Source organism: Cornus florida, unplaced genomic scaffold, assembly GCF_030987335.1.
Source record: "Cornus florida cultivar Cherokee Brave unplaced genomic scaffold, ASM3098733v1 CherokeeBrave_3.0.0_Hap2_Chr04, whole genome shotgun sequence".
NCBI classification, from domain to species: Eukaryota; Viridiplantae; Streptophyta; class Magnoliopsida; order Cornales; family Cornaceae; genus Cornus; species Cornus florida.
In genome coordinates, this window is record NW_026775574.1 from 11810792 (window position 1) to 11830538 (window position 19747).

The 19747-nt window shown below is 34.9% G+C and overlaps 2 protein-coding genes across 2 annotated transcripts; both read left to right on the forward strand.

Annotated features, from left to right (window-relative positions):
• Positions 1–4152: 4152 nt before the first annotated feature.
• Positions 4153–5809, forward strand: LOC132302726 (UDP-glycosyltransferase 89A2-like). The gene has a single exon (XM_059799647.1). The coding sequence runs from the start codon at positions 4227–4229 to the stop codon at positions 5646–5648; it is 1422 nt and encodes a 473-aa protein (XP_059655630.1). The 5' UTR covers positions 4153–4226; the 3' UTR covers positions 5649–5809.
• Positions 5810–8787: 2978 nt separating this feature from the next.
• Positions 8788–11804, forward strand: LOC132302169 (uncharacterized). The gene is made up of 5 exons (XM_059799047.1): positions 8788–9863; positions 10846–10903; positions 10999–11082; positions 11220–11361; positions 11479–11804. The coding sequence occupies exons 1-5, from the start codon at positions 9503–9505 to the stop codon at positions 11755–11757; spliced, it is 924 nt and encodes a 307-aa protein (XP_059655030.1). The 5' UTR covers positions 8788–9502; the 3' UTR covers positions 11758–11804.
• Positions 11805–19747: the final 7943 nt, after the last annotated feature.

Sequence of the window (19747 nt, forward strand, 5' to 3'; positions counted from 1 at the left end):
CACCCTATCATTTTATACCACACCAACCGCTGACGATCCTCTGGCTTTGCGACTCCCCGGCCAACAGCAACTTGACCTCAGGTTTACACTTGATATTTGTAGAAGAGTAACAGGTAGATTAGACAGCACTCCGCGAATGCTCCAACCCTTTCAAAGTGAGACTGCGTTTACTTTTGTTCTTCAATCGTCTGAATGATATAGAAGAAGATCTGTTTCGTCTGACCGATATTAATACGACTGTATGATCACGATCAGGATTCGAACACCACAACTCTAACCTAATTAGGTGAATATGTGTATGTTCTAAGAAGACAACAGAAAAATCAACTTTGATTTTCTGAGAGGAATAAACTTCCTAAGGCTTTGTATGATATATGAATAATGATTAAAAGCCGTGAATAAACCAATGCATATGACATGGTTTATATAGAGGTTTGCAAAGTCCTATTCCTTTTGAAAATAAAGGAAATTTCGTGCATAGGACTTGAAAAGAAAGTTGGATTGAAAAAGGCATAAAACAAAACAAAGAAACTGGACTTCTTTTGCAATCAGGACATGTGGAACTGGTTCCCATATTTGGTACCGGTTCCCATAGAGTTTTCTCGAAGTATAGCTTCTGGAACCGGTTCCCAAATCTTGGTACCAGTTCCCACTTGACAGAATCCAACCTGAACTTGGATTTTCTGTATTTTTGGAACTCTGAAAATATACCATGTATATCAATATGTCTTAAGTGGGAAACGATGTCCTAATCGTTGTTCTTTCCTTTTCGATGATCAACAGTACTTTCCTCTTTTGTTCAACCTTTGAATTTCGCAGTTGATGTCAAGTCTGATATGGTAACTGAAATTACAACTCGACTAGGACTTGTTTTGTTACTGAAATCTGCCAATTACAAAAATATATCTCACACATATAGTATACTCCAAGTTACAAAGAAAATACTAGTTTAAGGTTATACTACACCCCTTACCTCACTCTAGGATAACAACCTAGAAAATCCAAAAATAAAGATGTTCAAAATCCGAAATAGAATGGAAGGTTATGTAAGCAATGGAGTCCTCGAGCTTTTCATATTAATTAATTGTTGTGTAGTAATTTTAAGTCGGACTTGATGAGATAGCAACACAATTTGAACTATTATTTATTTACCTCACTCTAGGATAACGACCTAGAAAATTAAAAAATAAAGATGCTCAAAATCCGAAATAGAATGGAAGGTTACGTCAGCAATGGAGTCCTCGAGCTTTTCATATTAATTAATTGTTGTGTAGTAATTTTAACTCGGACTTGATGAGATAGCAACACAATTTGAACTATTATTTATTTATTTATTTATTTGTCCAGATGTTGAGTCTCTTAGAACTAATGCTAATTTAAATCTAGTTAGTTGTTCTAAAATCACCTCCTATTAGATTCATGAGTAATTCCAATTAGTTCTTCCAAAAATCATCTCCAAATGTATTAATGAGTAACTCCGGTTAGTTCTTCTAAAATCATTTCCCTAAAATCATCTCCAAATCTGTTAATGAGTAACTCTGGTTAGTTCTTCTAAAACCATCTCCTATTAGATCAATGAGTAATTTAATCAATTTAGTTACGTACACGAGAATCGATGATGAAGAAGTTCATGTGACTGCCTAAGAAATAAATTAGAGTATAATGGTAATTATAATGTTTTAAATTTAGAATTAATCATTGTATCCACCTTAGTGGTAAGTGATTATTTTTACTAAACTATCTCGATCTCGATATTAATTCAAGGTGATTGATTAATATTGAATTGAACAATTGATAGAATAATTATTTTTCATTGGGAACTTGAAAGAACCCTTGGTATAGAATAATTTCCTGATTTATATATAAAAGCATATATATATATATATATATATAGTGTGTGTGTGTGTGTGTGTGTGTGTGTGTGTGTGTAATATGTGAAATAAATATATAACATTTAGGAAAAAATATTAGTTGAAAATAATTTGGATCTAGGATATATCAATACTTGGATAACTTGTTATATACCATTTGGCATTGTAAGTATTCATTATTTACATTTTTTTTAGTTAATTGAAAAAATACATTTGTGGAGTTTGAAATATAATATATTGTATTTGGAAAATATATAGGTTATGCGTCTTTATTGGATTGCGCTTTTTCATTTTACTAATTATCATTTTGTTATTAAATAATATTTGTCATATAAATCAATCCTTTTGGAATTATAATTTATTTTAATCGTTAACACCTGACCAATGGCGAGCCATAACATTTGGTCGGAAAACACACCCTACACACACTATTTTGTTTATTTTAATATCGGAATTCTCACAATTCATTTTAAAAGAAAAAAGAGATATCACTTATATATCAAAAGATCCTTGGTAAAATACAATAGTTACTTACTATTGCACAAATGCACAGTTTCAGAAGTTTAAAATTAATCCACCCAAATTCTGAGGTTTAATCCAAGGCTGTAAGAAAATTCTTTATATTTATTGTTTCTTGATCGACCCTTTAATGAGAATTACAATCCATTTTAATATTTTATGACCACTGAGACAACAATTTTTTTTTATCATTTTCCAAAAGTGCGTGAGATGTATTTTTTTTTTTTGTGAAACAGAAACAAGTTATATTCATCAAAGCCACAAATACATGAGGAGCACACTGCAAGCACAGAGACAAATACATAAATGTGTGCGCGCAACCGTCCTAATCGGCTCTACCATAGGACTCCTTGGAACTGTTACCGGATGATACCAGATAATATAAAAATGGAATGATGCTACTGACAACAGCCAGAAGGCAAGCGAGAACTGCCACCACATTAGAGAGCATCAGACCAAACATAGAAGCCCAACCCAACAGTACCCCAAGATCCAAAACCATTGCAACCCGTACGAGCATGACTCCGGGAAAGCTGGATAACAGCATTAACCACCTCGTGCCTTTGTCGACACACAGAGGGAACCCAATTCAAGGGGAGAACCTGGAGCACCATACGGATAGCAAAGGGATAAAGAGAAACACCATCAATACACATCACCAAAATACCGGGAGGAACCCAACGTAAATCCATTGATCGGCAATCATAGAGAACCAAATAACCCACTACAAGGGAAGCCATCAGCCCATTCCAAGAAATATTCGACACACCACCAATCAAAATGAACACAAAATGGGCCTCTGCATTCCAAAAAAATGACCCAAAAAGAAACCATAAAATGGGCCTAGAAGGCAGAATGCAACACGGCCCACTTAAAGCCAACATGTGTTGGATAAGTGCGTGTTGTGAGCTGTTGGGTATGGCACGCTGATTTTAAGTCCATACTCCACAGACAGAGATGGGGCACCCATTTAAAATCGTAAATGACTTTCTTATGGAGAATATTGCTAGGAATAGTCTTCCTACATTGCGGGGCGATTGATTCACCTCTTCATGAGGACAATATAAGAAATATCTTCAGAGATCTGGTTAAGAAAATATCTCCTAAAGATAAGAAAAAATGGGAGAAAAAGATCGATGAGACAGTGACTTCTTACTTTGAATATGTAACACTCTCTGTAAATTCATGGAACAGAAAATATCTTTCCATATGGAAAAATGTGTGGTAGTTGTGTTCACACGTAGCTGGAGAAACTTTCTCCTGGTATTTCCAATAAAAAAAAAAAGGAAAAAAAATTTGAACACCGGTCTTTGTGAATCTATTAATTTGATTGATAAATTTAATTAAATTATAAATTTTGTTTTAAAAAAATTTAAACAAATTATATACAAATAAATTATTCAATATTTATTATTTTTATTTGTTATATGTACCCAACAAAATCAACATCTTTATGTGTTTTTTTTTACTATCAAATTTTATCAATATGTAGAGTACCACGTAAATATATTATTACGGAGTGTAATACATTAGCATTATTGAATTTTGACACTTTTAACTTCTGGCCCCGGAAGAAACAAATATCAGGACTCAGGGTAGTAATATAATTTAGTGTAATTAATCCATTTTCGACACTTACAAATTTACAATATAAAATATATATATAGAGAAAATACATTTACTACGTATAATCAAAGCAACAATTATGTCATGTTGCTGACATATGTATTCACACATGAACTTAAAAGGAGAGGCTGTGGTCAGCTGTGGTCTTTCTAACGCACCAGTGCCCCACCTCTCTCTCTCTCTTTCTATATCTCTTTCTCTCTCTAAACAATGTCCAACTCCGGAGAAGGCGTCCACATCCTAGTCTTCCCATACCCAGCTCAAGGTCACATGTTACCTATGCTGGACCTAACCCACCAATTAGCCCTCCATGGCCTAACCATAACCATCTTGGTCACACCCAAAAACCTCCCAATCCTAAACCCACTTCTCTCCACACACGCATCAATCCAAACCCTGATCCTTCCTTTCCCGCACCACCCTTCTCTCCCTGCCGGCGTCGAGAACGTCAGAGACGTCGGCAACTCCGGCAACGTATCGATCATCAACGCACTGAGTAAGCTTCACGATCCAATAATCCAGTGGTTTCAGTCCCACCCTAAACCCCCTGTGGCTATCCTCTCTGATTTCTTCCTTGGGTGGACCCACCACCTGGCCCACCAACTCGGTATCCCCAGGATTGCATTTTTCTCATCCGGGGCTTTTTTAACCTCCGTCTGTGATTATCTGTATCGCAACAAGCACACCGTTCGTTCTTTACCAGTGGTTAATTTTCCTGATTTACCGAGGTCTCCGAGTTTTACTGAGGAGCATCTTCCTTCTGTGTTCCGGCTGTACAGGGAATCGGATCCGGAGTGGGAGTTTGTGATGAATTGCATCATTGCAAACACTTCGGGTTGGGGTTGCGTTTTCAATTCGTTTGATGGGTTGGAAAGTGAGTATTTGGATCACTTGAAGAAGAAAATGGGCCACGGGCGTGTATTTGGGGTCGGCCCGCTTAATTTAGGGGTTGGGGCTGAGACTATGGGTCGGGTTAACCCTTCCTTGGAATCGGGTGATCGGGTGTTGACATGGCTTGATGAATGCCCTGATGGGTCTGTTTTGTATGTGTGCTTTGGTAGTCAGAAGTTTTTGAAGAAGGCCCAAATAGAGGCCCTGGCGTCTGGGCTTGAATGGAGTGGGATCCGGTTTGTTTGGGTTATAAAACCGCCAACGGCCCAACAAGTGGCAGACGGGTATGGATCCTTGCCGGATGGGTTTGAGGAACGGGTATCCGGGAGGGGTATGGTGATAAAGGGGTGGGCTCCACAGGTGGCGATACTGAGTCACCGAGCCGTGGGCGGGTTTGTGAGTCACTGCGGGTGGAACTCGGTGTTGGAGGGAATAGTGGCGGGTGTGATGATACTGGGCTGGCCCATGGAGGCAGACCAATATGTGAATGCTAGACTATTGGTGGAGGACTTGAGGGCTGCGGTCCGAGTCTGTGAGGGTGCAGATAAGGTGCCTGACTCGGCCGAGTTGGCTCGGATAATTTCGAAGTCAATGGGTGGGAGCATAATTGAAAAGGAAAAAACAAAGCAGCTGAGAGATAAAGCAGTGGAAGCAGTCAAGGGTAGTGGGAGCTCAAAAAGGGACTTGGTTGAGCTTGTGAGAGAGTTGGTCCAACTCAAAGTGGAAAAACTTGTTCATTAGAAAGAGAGTGGATGGTTGGTTGTTGTAACAGTTTTGCTTGTTATACTACGCAATTTTTTTAAAGTTATCCCCTACAAAAGTTGCCACCTCATCTGTTGAAAATGTTGCAATTTGTAAATTTGTGTTTTCTAGTCCAATTGGGCTTGGCTGCTATTGTCTCAGCTTTCTGGGTCTTGGTCTCCTACATGTGACTGCTTACTTTTTATTCTATTTATTATTTTTATCCTAGCAAACTAAGGGATGAGACACTTGAACACATGCACGTCCTTCGGAGGGTCGAACACTTTACTAACTAGGTTGACACATGAGTCTTGCTTACTTAGTAATAATTAGAATAACAATCTTGGTAAATTACAAAAAATCAAACGGAATAATAAAGAATCTTTTTGGCTTCGAAAAAATGTGAGGCGATCAGAGAAGGAACTAGCTTGGGCCCAAGGGGAGTAGGTATCCCCCTACCCTGGGGCAAGCTGGCCCATTAAATTTATTACATATATTGGTATAATACAAAATATTACTTTGTGTCTCCTTAGGATTTATTTTTCCTTCAAAAATAACTTGGGAATGATTTTTATTTTATTTTTTATTATTATTTTTTGTAATATACATATGGCTATATAATTTCTTGAAACTAAATCCTGCTCTGGTGTTTAATAAAATTACAAATTTCACTATCAAATCAATACCATTAAGAATTAAGAATAGATACATTTATCGGTTTACTTTTTATTTAAACTGTGTTATTTGTTTACTTGTTGGGTATATTATGTTTTTGTTTATTGACACGTGAAAGACTAACGCTCACACGATAAGAGTGATTATTTATTTTATTTTATTTATTTATTTATTTGAAGCCGTAACAATATAAAAACATATATGAATTACTAAAATTTGCTAATTTTTGCACTTAATGAAGGTTAGCTTATAAGCCATAGTTTTAGGCGCATCCTTGTTCTTGGTTTCTTTCCTCAAATTAATTTGTGGATGTTTATTTTACAGCTTTAGTGCACTAAATTCCCTTGGTTTCAAAAGGTTACAATATCCCCTCGTTTTTTCTGACGCAACAAACACCCACAATTTATCAAATATAGTAAATTACTTCCATTTGGCTAACAAAGAAATATCTGGAGTTAAGATATGATGTAAAGTTACACAAAATTCCGTAGATAAGGAACTTAAAATAAATTATTGAAGCAAGCGAAAATTTGAGAAACCAAGGCTGTTAGAGAGTTCTTTACTAATGGACAACTTCTCAAGGAGCTCATCTCTACTTCTCAAGGAGTCCTATACCCAAGTGCACTCTGAAAGTTGATATTCAACAGGCATATGATACTGTTAGTTGGCCTTTCTTGATTGATACACTGAGAATCCTCAACTTCCCTCCATTCTTTATAGGTGGAAGCCTGTATCACAAGTCCTGCATTCTCTGTTGCTATGAATATTAATGGAGAATTATATGGTTACTTTAAGGGTACCATAGGCTAAAGACAAGTTGAACCCATCTCACCTTTTCTGTTTGTTATTGTTATGGATGTGCTATCATTCATCATTGCAAGAAAAATTGAAAATAACCCTTCCTTCATTTAACATTGGAGGTGTAAAAACAAACAAAATTTCTCACATTTGTTTTGCGGATAACTTGATGCTTGTTTTGCAATGGAGACTGCAATTCCCTCTCTTCTCTCATTGAGGCACTCAATGTTTTCTCTTCTCTGTCTGGTCGATCTTACCCCAAATTTGTCAAAGCTAGAGTATCATTATCACATCTAATGTTACTTCAGATGTGCATAGTGAAATGGTGAGAATTTGTGGCTTTGCTAATGGTCAATTACCTATTATGTATTTAATTGGGTGCATCTTCCCCTTAGGTCATATAGACCTCAAGAAAATGATTGTAGAATGCTAGTTGAAAGAATTACAGCTAAGGTGAGCAATTGGAGTATTAGGTTCCTTTCTTATGCTGGAAGGCTTCAACTTATCAAACCCATCCTAATCAGCATGCAGAGTTACTGGAGTAGTGCGTCATCTTATCTTGTCTCTCCAGGTTGTTCAACAGATCAACAACATCCTGAGGAAGTTCTTATGGACTGGGACTGAACTCAACACCGTTGTTGACCAAATTACTTCTGTTTGGTCTCCTGATTCTAAGTCCCCATTGGTAATGACATTAAAACTATGCCTTGCTAGCTGTATCTACTTTCATTTGGAAGTAGAGAAATAAACGTACATTTGAAGGAAAAAGCTCCACTTTCAAAATGTTTTCTCGTCTCTTTTTAAATAATTTATTCATTTACAGAAAAAAAAAAGAAAAAAAAGAAAAAAAAAGAAAGAATAGGAAACAGGCAAAAATAGAGAGATGAAGATAGGAGCTAGGGAAGAAAGGGAGGTAGAAGCGAACATGAAGAGGTAGCAAAGAGAATGAAGAGAGAAAAGGTTTCTGGGTTTTTTTCTTAGACATGACATGGCAGTCAAATCAGATGCCACGTAAGATTCGGACTAAACTTTGCCATTTTGTGCGGACAATGGATCTTTGGGGTACGTTTTGTGTCATTTTGCATCATATCTTAACTCCCCGTTTGTCCACAGTTAGTCAAATAGAAATAATTTGCAACCGGTGGTAAAATGTGGGCATTTATTGCAAAATGAGGGGGTTATTTTGCAACATTTTGAAACCAGAGAGAGGTTTAATGCACTAAGGCCTTATTTTACATGAAAGACAAATTGTGAGTGCAAACTTAGTCATCATCAATTTACAATGGCATGCTCGTATTGGACTTCATTTTAGGTACCACAGGCTCATCTTTTACAAAGGGATGGCATATCTCTGTCTTTGCAGGCAATTGGTTTGCCTCAACACCTCAAAGGATATGAGTAGGGCACAAGTTTAGAAATGGACCCTTTGCACTTGCATTGAGACAAACACCACAGCTACAAATGTGAGTCAAAGTACTAAACCCTTAACATCAAGAGCAAAACTGCACCTTATTTGGTCACCCAAAATTAAGTAAAATAAAGTAGAAAGACTTAATCATATATCATAGGGCAAGATATTTGGAAGAAATAATTTTTGGGAAAAATAAATTTAATACATCATTAATTTGTATTTTAGTAACTATTTTTTCCCCCTTCCTTTTAATACTTTTAACTCAGGTGGAATGTAAAGCTAGGCCAAGTCAATATTCGTCTCAATTTTAAGAATTCTAACATGTGGATTAATGAAAAAAAACAAAAAAATATTAGTTATTTGACCAAATGGATGATGATTGTCGTTCAACACGGCTTGCACAGAAGTAGGAATCACTCAGATTCCCTATAGATAAAATAAGACAGGTAATGACTCAAGAATTCAATTAACTATAGGAATAATATAAATCTTTGTCCTAATCTGCATAATAATATAGGTAATTAGGAAGTCAATTTGTTTTATTCAACTGATTAGATTCAATTTTTTAATTTTTTTTTCCCCATCTGATACTAACTAATGCGTGCAGTGCATTTCTACAAACTAAATCCTTTTTGTAACCTAAGCTTATGTCTAAATAATTTTTTTTTTTTTTTTTTTTGGACATTTCAGAAATTTGAGCCTTTGGCAATTCTGATTCAAAAAACCTATATATACAGATTCCTTTGAATCCTATTCAAAAAATAATTTCAAATCCAATCTACTACTTCTTATTATTTTGCTTATAAAATAATTAGGTGCATAGGGTAGTCTATAATGAAATTCACATTTCACCAACCAACTTCCATTTCCCTTTTTGACATCCAATCATTTGGAAACCCAATCTTTATAAATATCAACCCATCTTTACATCTACCCAATTAAGGCAAAGGACTTTCTTTTCTTCTCAAGCATGTCTAAAGAAAATGTAAGAGGAGATGTTCTGGAGAAGAACAGAAGTCCAAGAGCAAGAGAGAAGCCAGACCACTACTTTTTATCCAAACACCTGAAGAGTTTTTACCCAATTAGGCTCCACAAGAGCAATTCACCTCTATCCCTGTCTTCATTATCACTGTCTTTGTCACAAAACTCTATCGACTCGTCTCTCACGGATTCTTCTTCTCCGCTGGATCAAAGGATCTCATTAGCACTCCGTCGTCTTGCACCACCTGAAAGAAGAGAAGTCCCAGTGGGTAAAAATGTCCAACACACACATGGTTCAAATTGCAGTGGAGAAGGCTTGAGAAGATGTAATTGGATTACAAAGAATAGTGGTAAGCTTATAGTACAATATTGAAATTCAAATAATTTGGTTTATTTTAAAGAATATATTGTAAATTCAGCATGCTGCGCTAAGGTCTGCAGTAGAATACTAAACTTGAATTCTAGAACTTTGATATTGTATGATTTAGTTCATAATAGGACCAAGTGACAAAATACATACGCCACCAACAAACCACCTTGATATTTTTTGTTTCTTTAGAATTTGAGTCCATGCATGGCTAAGTGAACAAGGGCTTGTTTGGTTTGTCATTTAGAAAATTTATTGTTCTTAAGAACTCATAGAATATAAAATTGTTTTCAAAAAATTATAGATATAGATAAGAGACTTTTTTAATTGACTTTTCATAACATAATTTTAGAAGTAGTCAACCAAGCAGATACTCCCTCCGTCCCTTATTAGTACTTAATTTTTCTCTTTTTACATGTCTCAAATTAATTGTCCTCTTTAAAAAATCAAAAAGGATAATTTGATAATTTTAAAAGGGGACAATGCATTAATTGCATGTCCCCTTAAAAAGTTACAAAATCAAAGATGGACAACTAATAAGGGATACAATTTTCGAATTTTCAGTTATCTAGAAAATAGAAAATAGAAAACCGAAAACTGAACCAAATAGAATGTAAATTTTCCAAGTGACAAAGCTATTGCAAGCATCTATTTTGGAATATATTTCCTGCCTTTAAGTATTCAGGAAAATGATAAGCAAAAAAGAGAAATTCAAAGTAATAAAAAGTCAAACTTGCTTAAAAGATGATAGAACTCAGGAAGATTCTACTACTACTTGGTGGTTATAGTCCAACAGCATACTTCTCATTTAAACATGGTTTTTAATGGTAGTTACAACTGCTATTTATACTTCAGCAGAAATGCTAATAATGACACTAATATACAGTTTGTTTAGTACAATATGAAACTAGGGAGGAAATTTTTAACTGAATGAGAAACAATAGATTGATTTCATCTTTTTGCAGATAAAGTTTATGTACAGTTCCATGATGAGCGCTGGGGAGTTCCAGCTTATGATGACAAGTAAGCCATTCGAGGTTTTCGTTTTAGTTCATCTAGTAATTATGGTTGACAGTTTTAACTAATTTAATTAACTGAAAATAATGTGTATTGAACAGTCAACTGTTTGAGCTTCTTGCAATGTCTGGTATGTTGATGGATTACAACTGGACTGAAATTTTAAAAAGAAAGAAAGTCTTCAGGTATATATATATATATATATATTTCCACTGTTCAACTTCAATAAAAAAAATTTGGTTTCTTGCGTTAGATCGAATGTCATATTACAATAAATAAGCTATATATGTAGTTCAAGCATATGTTTTGGGTGATAACATAGAGAAGCTTTTGCTGGATTTGATGCCAACATTGTTGCCGAAATGGGGGAGAAGAAGATCACGGAGATAGTTTCCAACAAAGAAATAATGTTAGCAGAGAGCAGAGTCAGGTGCATAGTAGACAATGCCAAATGCATACTAAAGGCAAGTTTTGAGTATGTCTTCACCAATTAAATTTTTTTTTGGTTGCTCTCTCTTGAGGTTTCATGGTGACATGCAGCATTAAATTGCTCATTCCACTTATTTTTGAACCAAGTGTAGATCGTAAGGGAATTTGGATCTTTCAGTAGCTATATGTGGGGTTATGTGAATTCCAAACCAATAATAAACAAATACAGATACCCGAGAAATGTACCTCTGAGGACTCCGAAGGCAGAGGCCATCAGCAAAGACTTACTGAAGCGTGGATTCCGGTTTGTGGGTCCGGTCATTGTCTACTCATTCATGCAAGCTGCAGGAATGACAATTGATCATCTTGTGGATTGTTTTAGGTTTAATGAATGTGTAAGTCTTGCTGAAAGACCATTGAGGCATGTCTAAGTCCAACATGAACTATGTACTCATTTTCCTGCAAATTAAGCTGTCGAAGGTGGTTAAATAGAAGCTACTGCTGCTTATTAACTGGTTTATAACACATACTATCAGCCTATCTGGTCCATTATTGGTGGGGTTAGGCCAATTTAAAATGCTGTGTCGCGAACATAAACTACTAAACATGCATCTGTTCAAAACAGATAAGAGATTTTGAATCACAATTTCATTGAAGATTGAAAATTGAGAATAACCATAAAAAAATAAAAATAATTAAATAAAGAAAATAACTAAGTATAATTTTACAATATTTCAATATCGGAATAAGCTCTCCACATGTTTGGTGCAGCAGATGTTATGTCCATATATAGGGGTGGCAAATTATGACACGACACGACATTCCGACACGAACACGACACGAGTTAAAAGGGTTTGGGTTTAGCATAAACGGGTTTGGGTTATAAAAGGGTCGATACGATTAACCCGTTTACTTAACTGTGTCGGGTTAGGGTTGAGGGGTTCAACCCGTGTAACCCGTTTATGACCCATTTAACTTAACATGTTATAATCGTGAATATAACCTATGCAATATGTTACCTAATTACTATAGATAGTTAAGTCATTTCAACATAAAATTTGTCTATGCCTTATAATTTTTCTTTTTATTTTGAATATTTGGGTTAATTATGACAATTTGTTTCTATTATTTAGTATTTGATTAAATATTAAATGTCTCGTTTTAATAAACAGGTCATTAAACGGATTAACATGATTATTTGTTTAATAAACAGGTTGTGTTAGTGTTGAGATTCTTGACACGATTATTAAATGGGTTGGGTTTGGATTTACCTATTTAGTATAATACCCTTATATCGACACGACACGAACACGACCCACGAACACGAATTGCCACCCTTATCCATATATGTGTTCTGGTAAGTTTGAAATCCCATCGGCGGCCCCCTTTCACTTTTTAGATCATAATAAAAGAATCTTGGTACTCGATCCTCCATCAACAGTAAAATCTCATCTGTATGAATGGTACCAATGGGGAGAAAATTATGTATCAACTTATCAACCATATCATCAGTACCATCTTTACGTTTCAAATAATCTGGAAAGATAAAAATCCTGAGTCTTCCAAACCATCTTTTTGTAATCTTCTAAAATATAGATCCTGCCCACTGCCTAACTATCTATACATATCAGAGCCAAACGTTCTCCCACTTCTAACAATCAACATGTTGAGGAAGTGGTATGATTTGGAACTTCTCGTATTTCAATTCAAAGCAAGTATAACAGTCTCATTCCTAATGTGCAACAAATTTGATCCGATTTATACCGTGATTGATGCGGTACGGATTCAATATCTCTCCACAAGTTTGTACCAATAGTCAAAATCTTGTACTCCAACAGACATTCTTATCACCCCCTCTTACGCTACGAATCATAACTTTATTAAGGATTTTGTACTCGTCTGAAGAAGGATCGAACCCTAACATGTATGTCGAATAAAATCTCAGTTCACAGCGTGGTAACTCTTCTACCTCAGCGTCTAGGAAAGTTGTTGTACTCATCTTCCTTGGTGGGATGGATATGCGTTGTCTTGTACTAGGATTCCATATACGGTTTTGGATACAAATTAAGCCGTTAACGGACTGTAAAGTTTCTTTTTTCTCATGTTCATATTCATAATAATCGCCATAATATTTAACGCACCGGTAGGGCACTTTTAGAAAGCGTAAGGGTGGACCCCCTTCTGGATTTACATGGTAAAGGTCATAATTACCATCACGACGTTCATCCATAAGTATTAAGCTGACACAACCAGGCTTTGTACGGGAGTGATTATGGTGCAAACGAATGAAATATGGATGGTCAATCATGGTGCACCAGAACTTAAAAAACACATCTCATTCTTAGCACGGTTTTCACAGGAATTTGCTTTAGTATCTCCAACATAATTTCCTGAGGAACAGAAGACCACATGATCTCCCGCGGAACTGAAGACCCATCAATCTTTGCCCTCTTCCCCACAGGAACCGAAGACCCATCAATCTTTGCCCTCTTCTCCATTGTTGTAGCAATTTTTGGGTTTCCGTAACATGATTGCCTGAATTGTGTGTGGATATATATATATATATATACATACAAGTTTTTATTTTTTACTTTATCTTTAAGGAAAGTACTAATTTCAACTTATGTGGGAATTCTAGTCCGCTAGGGACTAGGGTTTATATAGTTTGACGTGCTTGACAAGAATAAAGTATAAATAGGTAATGATAAACATCACCGAACTAAATTCGCGACTTTTGTTGCAACTAATTATTTAGCCAAGTGGTTTTTCTTCTTCTTTTTTTTTTTTTCAGTCTTATTGTATCAAAACTTTCTATATGAATCCAGTTGAATAACGTTGGTTCGATTAAGAAAACCCTACCTTCTCCAAAATCTGAATCAATATTTTTTTTGGGAGGATTAATTTGTATAAATTGGGTAATGAAAAGAGTACAAGCCAGAAGTCGTAAGGCCCAAAACAAAACAGGCCCGACCAACTCTCTGTGCATAAGAGTGAAGAGTGATACTTTTCTGTAGAAAACTGTTACGAACTTACATGTATAAAACTGATACTAAATTAGTAAGGGTAGTTTGGGTAAAGAAACAATGTTTTGTACGTTAACGTCATTATTTTGGTAATCCCTATTTTTTGGAAACATGTATATATAATAATCCCTATTTTTTGCACCTTTCACCTGATTAAGAAACTTAATTACCTGAAAACAATTATAATAAAGTAGAGAGGCTCAATCATCTGAGGGTGAGATATGTGGAAGAAATAATTCTTCTGACGCTTTTGAAAAATAAATTAAAAATAATAATCCATCATTAATTAGTATTTCATAACTATCATTTTTTTTTTTTTTTGAATGGTAAGTCAATTTATTGAAGAAGGTAAGCATATACAATGACTAAGGGTGGTGATTTTTACTGCCCCGTTAAGAACGTATATAGGAATAACTTTTATACCATTGAGAAGGGCATGGATACAAATTTTGTACCCGTCACGGGTCATAAGGCGAGGGCAGGTTCTTATACATATCCGAGACCCCGCCCTGCCCCGCTAAACATATAACTCTATTTAATATATATATATATATATATATAATATTAATAACTTATTTCTTTAGGCTTTATATAATATTAATAACTTATCTCTTTAGGCTTTACCAGCTTACCTAGTTACCCACCTCTTACACAATAGCTTAGTTACAACCCTAATTTCTTAAGCTTTAAGGAGTGACATGTGAACTGAATTGATATCATAGTGAGTGGCGCATTAAGGGAAGACATAGAGAGTCAAAACCAATCCCTCGAGGCCTCAATCCCTCTCTCCCTCACTAGTGAGCGGTGCATCACTGGACACCATTTTTCATACCCTTCTGGTGGAGATCGACGACTCAGGCAGAGGCAGAGAGATCCACGTACTCATGGAGTCTCTAAGTCTTCCTCATTCTTATTTAGGTTCTTTGGAGGGGTTATAATAGTTCACAAGTATTGGGCTTCTTGTATCATGCATATACCATCTTCTTTAATAGCTTGAATACTACTGTAGTAAGCACGAACTAGGAAATACAAATTTCATCATATTCCCTCTCTATCATGGCTTCTTTTTCAAAGGATTATTTGTGTAGTAATTAGTGGTATATAGCTTTAATACTCTGAAACACTCTCTTCTCCTAATCTCATGATCATCTCTAGGGATTCATTTCTTTGATCTATTCTTCTTCTTCTTCTTCTTCTCCCTTTTTTATACTTACACACGCGCGCGCGCGCGCGCACACACACACACACACACACACACACATTATACTTATTTTATAATTTATTAAACGCTTTTGTTTTTTCTACTCTTCTGTTAGCGGGACGGGCAGGGGCAAAGCCAGGATTCTATTGGGGGGGGGAGGGGGGGAACTATTAGCAATATTACCATATAATATATGACTATTTTAAGCCAAAAACTTTCTATTATAAATAGAGTTCATACAAAAATATAGCCAATTTGTTACAAAAAAAAAAGGGCTATATATAGTCAAATATGACATAGATATGAACAAAAATAAACCAAACATACCAAATATCTACTGCAAAAGCTGAGCTTGACGATCTTACAAAGAACAAAAATCATCTATTATCGAATCTGAACTAAAAGTCTCATTAATTTCTTTTTCAATATTGATATTCAAGTAATCTGTAAGAAACTCGTCCTCCATCTTGTTGCGAAGTTTGGTTTTGACATTTTTCATAGTTGAAAATGGCCTTTCTGTAGTTGTCGTAGAAATTGAAAAAGTCAAGACAAGACGAATCAATCTATCAATCAAATAATACACATCTGATTTCTTTGTTTCCATTAATCCTCTACATAGTTCAGAAGTTGTTGATATATTTCGAAAATGTGGATGGCGAGGTACTTCAATATCATAATGTTGCAATTGAAATCTCAACATAATCCTATCTTGGTTTGTAAAATCTTGAGGATAAAAATTATTAGCAAGCTTCCAAATGTCATCAATTTTAAATAACTTGTAACCATCTCTAGGATCCAAAGCTGAACTTAATTAGGACAATTAGTTCCACTGCCTTTACACTAAATCTGCTATTCAACTCCTTCAACTGTGAATCAATTGTGCCATTGAATATATTAATTTGATAGTGGTGCTCAAGTGTAATATTTTCTTGTGGGTGTGACGTGGTCGACCCTTACCTTTTGTATAAGGAGCACTCATATCAAGCACATCTATGTTTTGATGCTCACAAAATGATTTAATAGCCCCAATTAGGTTGTTCCATACATCTTCTCTCAATTTTAGAATGATGTTTTTAGTAGTCAAAACCAAATGCATAGCATTTAGGATGTCTTGAGATTTTTGTTGCAAAGCTTCGCAAAGGATATTACTTGCTCTCATAATATCTTTCACCAAATGCAAAATAAACGTAAACTCGAATGATCTGATAATATCAAAAGCAGAATCAGCATCCCCCTGTTGGAAGCAAGTGGATTAATCTTTAATGATGTTTCGAAGAATTGAATATGTAAGACCAAACAACCTGATCAAGCTACAAACGAAATCAAAATGAGAGTTCCAACGAGTATCTCCAGGTCGTTACAAGGTACCAATCTGATTAGCTCCTCTACCAATCTCAATTTCATCAAGAGCTATCAAATGGGCAATTTCAGCAGCTTGAGCAGATTGTAATTCTTCATTTCATTTGCAAGAAGCTTCAATGATATTGATAATAAAGTTCAACTTTGAAAAGAATTGATGGACAAGGATAACTTCTCTAGATGCTGCAACTAATGTTAGTTGTACTCGGTAAGCCAAACAATGCACATAATATGCATAAGGGTAATCATTAAGAAATAATGCTTGCAAGCCAGTCCATGCTCCGTGCATATTGCTAGCACCATCATAACCATGACCTCGAAGATCCTGAACACTAAGATTATAATGAGAGAGAACTACAAAAAGCGCATTTTTCAAAGTCAATGAAGTTGTATCTTTAAAAAGAATTGCTCTTGTAAAAAAACCATCTTTGTCAACAAATCTTAGAACAAGAGCCATTTGCTATCTCTTAGATTCATCAACAAGAATACAAAACTTGGCATCTCTAATATCTTCACGAATCTTACTTCTCACTTTTCTAGTAAGAACATGCAAAATTTCCTTTTGAATTTGTGGTGAGGTATACTTGGCATTTTTTGGAGCATTTTCTAATTCATTATATGTTGCCAAAATCTTTACCATTTCAATGAAATTGCCCATATTTCTTGATTTAGGGCATTCATTATGCCCTCTAAAAGCACAAGCTTGAAATGTAAGCCACCGAACCGCATCAAATTAAGTTTTCAGTCTCAATTGGTTATTTGAAATTTGTTCTAAAGTTAGTTTTTCCATGTATGGAATTCACTTTATCAATATGACCTGGTTGATACATTAAATCTTTGCACAATTTATAGGCAATGTTGTGAGGTGAACAAGGACCATAATTCTCCAATATATGATTTAAGAAAGCACAATTCTTTCCAACGTTAACTTTCTTCCAATTTCGAAATCTTTTAAGGGTGAATGCATTGGTTTCTGGATGCCCCATTGGTTTCTATCCGAAACGAAAGCAAGGTAAACAAAATGCAGCATCCTTTGTAGAAGAATACTATAACCAAGAAAGAAATGATTTGAACCAAGATGATTAAAACCGACGGAGATGTTTTGCCGATCTAGAATGGGTATACTTTGAAAGAATAATTTGGTATGGTTTCGCATATATATAAGCTCGACGAATTTCATCTTGTTGGTCGATAGTATATTCCCATATATGACGACGCAATCCCGGATCATGTTCTAAAATGGCAGAATCAACTTGTGTATGTTCAACTCGAGGATATTTTAGAGGATGTGGGTTCTCAAGAACTGAAGTATCAAGATTAGAAGCGGAAGGTACATTATCATTTGATTTATCAATGCATCTTCTTTTAAAGAATGTGTCAATAGTTTTCGGTGGCTTGCCCATTGTATAACATTATACATAGGCCTACGCTTCCAAAGTAACCAATTGACCTGAAAATTAATCTAACAATTAGTTATTTAAAGAATCTTTTTATCAAACTTCCCTAACAAACACAAGAATGATTTAAGCCAAAATTTAAATCACTTTTAATTAAACAATTAAAATTTTAATTTATAAACAAAAAATATAATTAATAGTCAAGCAAAAACTAAAACACATCATGTGTAATATTGTAATAACATTAATACTATCAATCATTCATTATTTTCAATTATCAATTAATAGTATAATTGTATAAAGAGACAAATTCAGAAGTGGTACCTCTAATTCAGCACTCCTTTACACCAATCTTCTCCAACCATGTACCAATATATGAGTAAGAGTGTAAGCCTCCAGTTGAACCAATATATCCTTCCAACTACACAGTTAAGTAAGCATTGCAACATTAGAATAAATGTTGATTTTTTTGAAAAAAAAAAATATATATACATGTATGGAATTCAAGATTGTAACTTATTTATTACTAACATTTGATTTCAAGAATCCGAGATTTTATGATTTTGCAATCAAATTAAAGAACCATGATAGACTTGGGTCACTTAATTATTTCACTACAAGAAATTCGGGTTTTAGGGACAGTCAAAACTGTCCCTAAAAGTACCAAATCTGTCCATAAAAGTCAAATTGGTCCGTCACTAAAAGTTGCGTGCCAAAAGAGCTTTAGGGACAGTCAAAACTGACCGTCATACTTTTGACCTTTAGGGACAGTCCAAACTGTCCCTAATAGATACGTCCCTAAAAATTTTTTAGGGACGGTCCAGACTGTCACCAATAAGGTATGAATTAGGGACAGTCATTTATTGTATTAGGGACGGATTGACCGTCCCTAATACATAAATTTTCAATTATAATTATTGTATTAGGGACGGTCAGGACCATCCCTAATACATTATTTTAATTATATATTTTAATATATTATTGTATTAGGGACGGTCAGACCGTCCCTAATACGTTATTTTTAATTATATATTTTAATATATAGTATTAGGCATGGTTGGGATCGTCCCTAATACATTATTTTAATTATATATTTTAATATAATATTGACCGTCCCTAATACATTTTTTTTAATTATATATTTTAATATATAGTATTAGGGACGGTCAGAACCGTCCCTAATAAATTATTTTTAATTATATATTTTAATATATAGTACTAGGGACGGTCAGGACCGTCCCTAATACATTATTTTAATTATAAATATTGTTATATTATTGTATTAGGGACGGTCTGACCATCCCTAATACATTATTTTTAATTATATATTTTAATATATAGTATTAGGGACGCTCAGGACCGTCCCTAATAAATTATTTTTAATTATATATTTTAATATATAGTATTAAGGACGGTCAGGACAGTCCCTAATACATTATTT

Bases quoted from the DNA above. Each gene is read 5' to 3' on its own strand.
- LOC132302726 (XM_059799647.1), top strand. From the start codon at position 4,227: ATGTCCAACTCCGGAGAAGGCGTCCACATCCTAGTCTTCCCATACCCA.
- LOC132302169 (XM_059799047.1), top strand. From the start codon at position 9,503: ATGTCTAAAGAAAATGTAAGAGGAGATGTTCTGGAGAAGAACAGAAGT. The intron at 9,864-10,845 runs GTAAGCTTATAG...ATCTTTTTGCAG, and splicing joins TTGGATTACAAAGAATAGTG to ATAAAGTTTATGTACAGTTC. The intron at 11,083-11,219 runs GTATATATATAT...GTGATAACATAG, and splicing joins AAAAGAAAGAAAGTCTTCAG to AGAAGCTTTTGCTGGATTTG.